Source organism: Alosa pseudoharengus, unplaced genomic scaffold (genome assembly GCF_046254945.1).
Source record: "Alosa pseudoharengus isolate Yale_2024_CS ecotype anadromous, Long Island Sound unplaced genomic scaffold, YU_APseudo_1.1 YU_APseudo_1.1_scf_18, whole genome shotgun sequence".
Taxonomy (NCBI): domain Eukaryota; kingdom Metazoa; phylum Chordata; class Actinopteri; order Clupeiformes; family Clupeidae; genus Alosa; species Alosa pseudoharengus.
Window position 1 is genome coordinate 20,175,853 of NW_027468650.1, and position 7,322 is coordinate 20,183,174.

The 7,322-nt window shown below is 43.2% G+C and overlaps 1 protein-coding gene across 1 annotated transcript; it reads left to right on the forward strand.

Moving 5' to 3' along the window:
- The first annotated feature begins 4,154 nt into the window (after nucleotides 1-4,154).
- sox32 (SRY-box transcription factor 32) lies at nucleotides 4,155-5,313 on the forward strand. The gene is made up of 2 exons (XM_076291135.1): nucleotides 4,155-4,464; nucleotides 4,676-5,313. The coding sequence occupies exons 1-2, from the start codon at nucleotides 4,155-4,157 to the stop codon at nucleotides 5,311-5,313; spliced, it is 948 nt and encodes a 315-aa protein (XP_076147250.1).
- Nucleotides 5,314-7,322: the final 2,009 nt, after the last annotated feature.

Genomic DNA, 7,322 nt, shown 5'->3' on the forward strand with positions numbered 1-7,322 from the left:
TGTTGTAGGAGTTAGTTTGAAATATTTACATGCCCTGGCCAGGCAGGAAAAGCGGCCAAAACCTTTCAGCATTATACTTTAAATAAATCAAACCACAGGAAAGAACAAAAACACAATCAGTGTTTATGAGCGAACCCCTGCTCTTATCTTCAAAGCTGCAGAACTCCCTCAGAATGAAACGCGGCCTGTGTGTGTGTGCGTATGCGTGAAGTTTGTGTGCGCGCGGGCACGTGTGTGTCTGTCTCAGATCATGTCTGTGCATTGCTCGCAAGCATAGCTGCATGTGTGCAAGTATTTGTGTGCATGCGATGGGGGTGTGGAGCAACACAAGACATCTGAGTCAATAATGAGAAAGAATTACTTTTTGAACGAAATCAAGGCTAGACTGGTTGGGAATCAAGGGCAGAGCAAGATGATAAAGTTAATTGAATAACTGGCTGTTTGAGCTGCCTGTGCTTGGGTGACAGACAGGTTGAAGATCTTCAGTAATCAGGTCTACCAGGGATTTGATCAGACAGAACAGTTTGTGCTGAAAGCTCAGAATCTGATGACATAGAATAGTCCACATTTTAAAGACTTAAGTGAGTGAGTCAGAGAGGGTGAGTGTGTGTGTGTGTGTGGGGGGGGGGGGGGGGCAAAATACAAGGGGAGGTCATCCATTGTATGGGTCTTATCACCTGAACTGCAACTGGAATACAATTCTTCATTTACAAAGAATACTCAATCAGAAGGAACGGGAGTTGTAAGTGGGTCCACTTCAAAGTAAATGAGTGAGAGCGTTTCTTCCCCTGCTTTCCGGAGACATCACACATACAGAATGATGAACTGTCCACTCTAGTGGGGTCTGGCTCCTCAGGGTCGTGCTTTGACTCTGTTCACTTATTTGTCTGCCGAAAGCCAAGAACCGAGTTCTCCTCCCATGATTACCATCAGAAAGTTATTAATAGTCTCTCTCACACACACACACATACACACACACACTGACACAAAAACTCAGTGGTGGTCAAGGCTTGGTGGCCTACAACAACATAACATTTTGCTTTTCCTAGGAGCATCTGTTGTCCTCAAAACCACTAAGTATGTTGCCTGTACTACCATATAAAGGAATGTCATTGTATGTATGTATATACGCTATCCAGGATAATGACATCACACCACACATACATGCATTCATGGCTTACAATACTCTAAGCACCTGAATTTGAACTTTTTAAAGTTTGCTAAAGTCATTTGACCGGTGGTGCATGGGTTTGGAATAATCAGATCATCCCTCTGTTAGAGTGTGTGTGTGTGTGTGTGTGTGTGTGTGTCTGTGTCTGTGTCTGTGTCTGTGTCTGTGTGTGTGTGTGTGTGTGTGTGTGTGTGTGTGTGTGTGTGTGTGTGTGTCTATTTTAAGAGGCGGTGCCTCATTGTGTCTCACTAATGAGGGCTCTGTAAGCGTGCTTTCCCTAGGGGGCATGTAATCCTCTCAGTGTGTTTGGGTGTGAGTGTGTGTGTTTGCCCAAGGTGTGTTTTATCAGTGGTAAAGAAGGTGAGAGAGAGAGAGACCCTGAATATAATACTATGTCCCAGACTGAATTTGCCATGCAGACCACTTACCTGCTGTGCCAATACAATCCAGAATGGTACACATACAATGGCCTGCAACACAGCACTATATGGATACTCTGTAATCATAAATGGGGGTGGCAAAGAGATGGCTGGTGTCTCTTGTCAATTGTACCCATCCTCCAGAATTGGACTGAATTGGAGGAAACCACAAATTAGCTGCAATACACCAACAGAATGAGCCGGTGTCTCCTCTATGCAATGTCATCCCAAGCTCACATATGAACACAAAGCAATACAGCACTTACAAACCTACTTTCAATGCATTCTCAAAATGTAAGACCTCTTTATGTCTTTGCCAACACCACCTTCTCCAGTCTTCCATAACTCCAACATGCAAATGGAACAAGGTGAGCCCAAGTATTCCAGACAGTCTCCCAGGAAAGATGGTCCATCTTTGGAAAGAGCACAGAGCTGCGACCTGTTCTCTTGCAAAGTCTGACTCTTGTGACATCCAGATGATCCACTCGTCCCTGTATATGAGTGCTGTCCAATACAATGGAACATTGTAATCCACACACTCAAAGAACAATCGCCAGAAAACAATCACCCATTCAACAGTGCATACATACACAAGCAAACAACACACACACACACACACAAAGGTCTGTATATAGCCTATATATAGGCTTATAGGCTAACATAATATACTGTAATAGAAAGAGGATGATATGTATGTTTATTTTTTTTTAAAAAGGAGTGAAAAGGAGGTGCCATTAAAACAAAACAAAAAAATCCCAAAAGTCCTGCCATGGGCCCTTAGTGCTGCACCCCACCACATCGGTGCTTGACACGACTGTCAAACGAAACTAACATTATTGTATTCACGCTGAGCTGCACGGGTTAATTAATTAACCCCATTAGAGAACTAAACAGCAGCTCGCGCCCCGTGTGCGTGATTTCACGCGCCGGGATGTGGATTCTGCCTTTTTAACTCTAACGGCGCGTGAACGAGCAGAGGTTTCAGAGAGAAAGCATGAAAGCCACGGAAAAATTAATCAATCATTTATTAACGCCAGAGAGCTTTCAAGATCCTGCATGTGTATTGGCGTTCTTGTTTCTGTTTCTCGGAATGTGAATTCTATTCTGTGGCGCTACACAGGCTTCCAAATTGGAGAAAACGTTTAGGCTATTATGGCCTACTTACCCATATTCTCTGTGGCATTTTCATGTCAAATATGGTTGAAACTTTAAAATGTTTCATATCAACACTAGATTGGATTAACAATAGCCTTGACGAGTAGATTCACAGGCTGATGAATAGGCCTGGTAGCCTAGATGGGTTTTTTTTATGATAGAGTGATAGAGTAGCCTATTGTCTTTAGCCTATCATGTTAGACCTCAAAGTTTGAAGTCACTGCTTGTTTTCCTATGTTTTGATACGGTTTGTGTGCCCTTTGCTATCGTGTTTACATTGACATCAGTGCAAGAATTATTTCAACAAAAATAAACTATTTAAAGTCTTGATCAGATTTTGTTTGAGAACATAACAATTATTTATCGAAGATCTAATTAGGCCAGCACTTATCAAGTAATCAATCTAGATAGCCTACCACTATGATAAAACGTGGACAGGATTAAATTCGATTACTTGGATAGACGGCCTAACTAGACGAACATTAGTGCCTTAACTGTATAGATTAACCAACACACGTCTATGTTTTGACTTTTGACATTCTTGAGTTTCGTTAGAGCGCCGCGCAGACCTGATTGCTCTTTGAAGATGAGTATCTTAACCTTAATCACTCATTGAATTAAGCGAGGCCAGATCTGAATAGAGCCGTCTGCCTGATCAAGGTGTGAAGGTGAGCTCCATCAGACTACAGTCTATTATAGAATCACATTATTTTGTCATGGCCTAAAGCTGTAGTCTTGCGTCTGCCACTATACGCTGATAACAGGTGCATTAGTAAAATGCCTGAAGGTATGCATGGGCTGGTGTGTATTCTAATATGGAGGCTGCCTGTTGACGCGATAGGTTGTAGATGACATGAGAATGGCCACTGTGTATGAACAACTGTGAGGTGGTTTAAGACCTTATTCCAGGTTTATTTATTAATCAAATCATCAAAATACACATAACCTACCTTTTCACTCTGCATAATATTAATTGCAGTGTCTGCTCTTCATTGTGACTTATTCTTGTCATATTTGTGTGAGCGGCGCTAAAGCTGTATGAGCTAAATGACTGGCCATGCAGGCACCGACTTTATTTGAAATTGGGAAAGTTTGTTGGCAGTCATCCCCAAATCATGTGTGTGTGGAGGGAGATGATAGTTGCGCAACAACTTACACATCTTGCACTTAAACTCCTCCTGTTACCAAAAGCCAGAGGTGATATAGACAGGTTTTTGCATATCTACCCATCTCAGATGAGGGAAAAGTGAGACTGTCTGATGGATGTGAGGTGGATGAATACAGGGGAGTCTCAAACTCACACCTCAAGATCCACTCCTCCCGAGCTCCCATTGGCTCGCTCGATCCAGCGGGCCTACTTTAAGAATGGTGCCCTCTCCACCACAGACAGCTATCAAAACCACGTGAACATGTATTTTGAGCGGATGCTGCAAAACTTCGACATGGGTTCCGCCACCGTCTTTGAGAGTGAACGCTACTACCAGGCTCCTTCGCAACCGAAAGCTGAGACGCTGTCCAGCTCTCCTGTCTCTCAGCCGATCAGCCCCGTGTCGGTGGAATCCGAATCCAGCTGCTCGAGCCCCGAGGCCAAACCTTCGGCTGGGGAAGCTCGTGTCCGCAGACCGCTGAATGCCTTCATCATCTGGACCAAAGAGGAGCGGAGACGTCTGGCGCAGCTCAACCCTGAGCTTGAGAATACGGACCTTAGCAAAATCCTTGGTGAGTTGAGAATTGCAATTGCATTCAATGCACTCACATTGAATAGCATATGTCAAGTAAATTATGTGAACATGCATAAGCTTTTGAGTAGAAAATGTTTGCATGGATTTGAAATGGGCATCTAAGCAGTTTACTGCACAGAAATGTGATAATAGATATGTCTAAATTGTTGTATTTTGTACTTGATTTTAACACTGATGTTTTCTTTTAGGTAAGACCTGGAAAGCTATGTCCCTTGCTGAGAAAAGGCCCTACATGCAGGAGGCAGAGAGGCTGAGGGTGCAGCACACCATTGATCACCCCAATTACAAATATCGGCCCCGTCGCCGCAAGCAGCTCCGCAAGACCACCAGGCCAGCCCCTTGTGACAAGCTCTTGCCCAGTGACAGTCCTGTGGTCAGGTCTTACAGCACGCCATACAACCTCAGCTACTTGCTCCAGAACCCCCCAGCACAACATGGCTTCACACACACAGCTTCTTACTCTAACACACACTACATGGCTTCGTACCCCAACACCTACCCTGTCGCCTACTCAAACACTAGCAGCACACCGTATTCCTATGGAGGTCTGGTCCCAGATGGCACCACAACCCCGAATCCACCGGCCTACATGAGCCCAGTGCCGTATCCCGAGGACTATTACCCGGCCCAGCCAGCAGTGGCGCACCAGTGGCCAGGACAGGGGCCTCAGGAGCAGGCTGACCAGCGGGGAAGCTGCAGCTGCTCACTGTGCAGTGGAGGGCTCTCTCTAGAGTTCTACCTGGAGCAGGTGAGACTGGACATGCTGGACGAGCTGGACCGCAGTGAGTTTGAACAGTACCTCAACCCAGCGAAGCCAAAAGACTAAAGACTAAAGACTCTGTTAGCTGTATTGGTTTCTTACTAAGGGATTATTAAGTTGCCAAACTGATCTAATTCTGCTGTTTGCCCCAGCAAGAGAGGGGGTCATTGGTGTGCTCATGTCACATTTTTTATTGTTGCTATGATGTGTATATGTTGATAAATAAATGATTATTTATTTAAATTAACATCAGTCTCAGTGGTTTCCTATAATGACAATGAATTGAATGTCATCTTTGATTTAATGAAATTGTGAGGGATATACAATGAGGACTCTACATTAAACCATTTTCATGGTAATTAAATGTTTATTAAACATGTACATTTGGTTGTGTGCAGTGACACATTAATTAAAAGGTAATTACATCTAAATAGAGCTAGATTATCGAGTAACAGTAGTCGGCAAGCAAGACTAGTGACAGAAACGTGGCAAAGGCAGCACCACTACTGTGTGACTTCATGTCATGGCAGAGAGAGGGAGGCGTGAGAGAGGCCAGGAATGAAAGAGAAAGTCAGAGGGTGATTAAGGGGAGGAGGTGAGAGGAGTGGGGAGGAGGTGAGAAGGCGTCTTAGCTATAGACAGTTGCACAAACTGTGTACGGAAATTATATTGTAAACATATATAGTTTTCAGCACCATCCTGTGACCTGTTGTAAGTAACATAAATATATTCGCTCCCTCTCTCTTTCACAAACACGCACAACACAACGCACACATTTTTACAAACATTATGAAACTAAATCTAATTTTATGTGCTTAACCGTTTTTCCTCAAATGACAAAAATATCATTAAATAAACATTTCATTCCACATTTATCTTAGTGTGGATTTTGGGGATATTGATATGACAAAAATGTTACAGGTCGAGAGGATACATTCCAGGGATCAGTAAAGTTAGAAATTATATCTCTTTGTGCTGCAAATATTACATTTTGGAATGTGGAATATTTAGGAATATTGACTCCTAAATATCTTCAGTTTACAGTCTGTCTAAATTTAGTCTTAGATTTGCTTACATTTAGCATTCCTCTGACTGTGCTATACTGAGGCCTGTTCCATTGATTATTTCCTGTTTTAGACTCACTGTGCATCCTGGTAAACCCTCAGTTCAGATAGTAGTCATCCATTTGGAATGTATTCGGAATGTGATAAGGAATGCTACGATAAAATAGAAAGAAAGTTTGACGAAAAAATATTGCAATTTGTGGATTCATGGCTATAATGCCAACAACAAATAAGCAAATTGAATACTTTTGTTATATACATTATATATACATTGTTATTTTTCTATGTCCTGCCTGTGGTGGATTTTTCTTTTCTTTGTATAGAAACACAAATGATGAATCAAGGAATTTTAGGTAATATCATTACACATTATGGGGACATGCAGGCACATATCGAGAAAGGGTGCCCGGACAATTAAAGAGAGAGAAGGATAGAGAGAGGGAGGGAGCAAAAGAGGAAGAGAGAGAGAGCGAGGGAGCTTTTCCCTTTCCAGACAGTAATATTTTTAGATTTAAATAGTTAAGGAGTGAGACATTCGATACAATCTAAGTTAATTTAAGGCATGAATGGCTCAAGTCGACAGCAATCAGCCTTTGATTACAATAGGCTGACAGCCAGCAAAAGTGCCAGTCCGGTGCTGGGGGTTAAAGGACAGATGTCCAGGGGGTGAGATGGAGAGAGGAAAGGGACAGAGACCGAACGAGTAAGACAGTCAGACAGAGTGAGAGACAGAGAGGGGGAATGAGGGAACAACACAGTTGGTTTAAGCTGGGTTGGGCGTTAGTATGATCAGTGGAGTGCTTGGGTGGGGCTTGTAGCCTGCTGGGCCCATACAATACAAAGCAGAGCACACGTCTGCCAGCAAGGCTGCCCCCCCCCCCCCCCCGCTAACACACACATGCATTGCTATGTGACCTTGAAAAAAACCATCAAGTATTCTCTGATATTGTTTTTGCCTGGTCACACACGCTAGAGGTTATGTCAAGTTAAAGACAGCAGTCCATACAATTT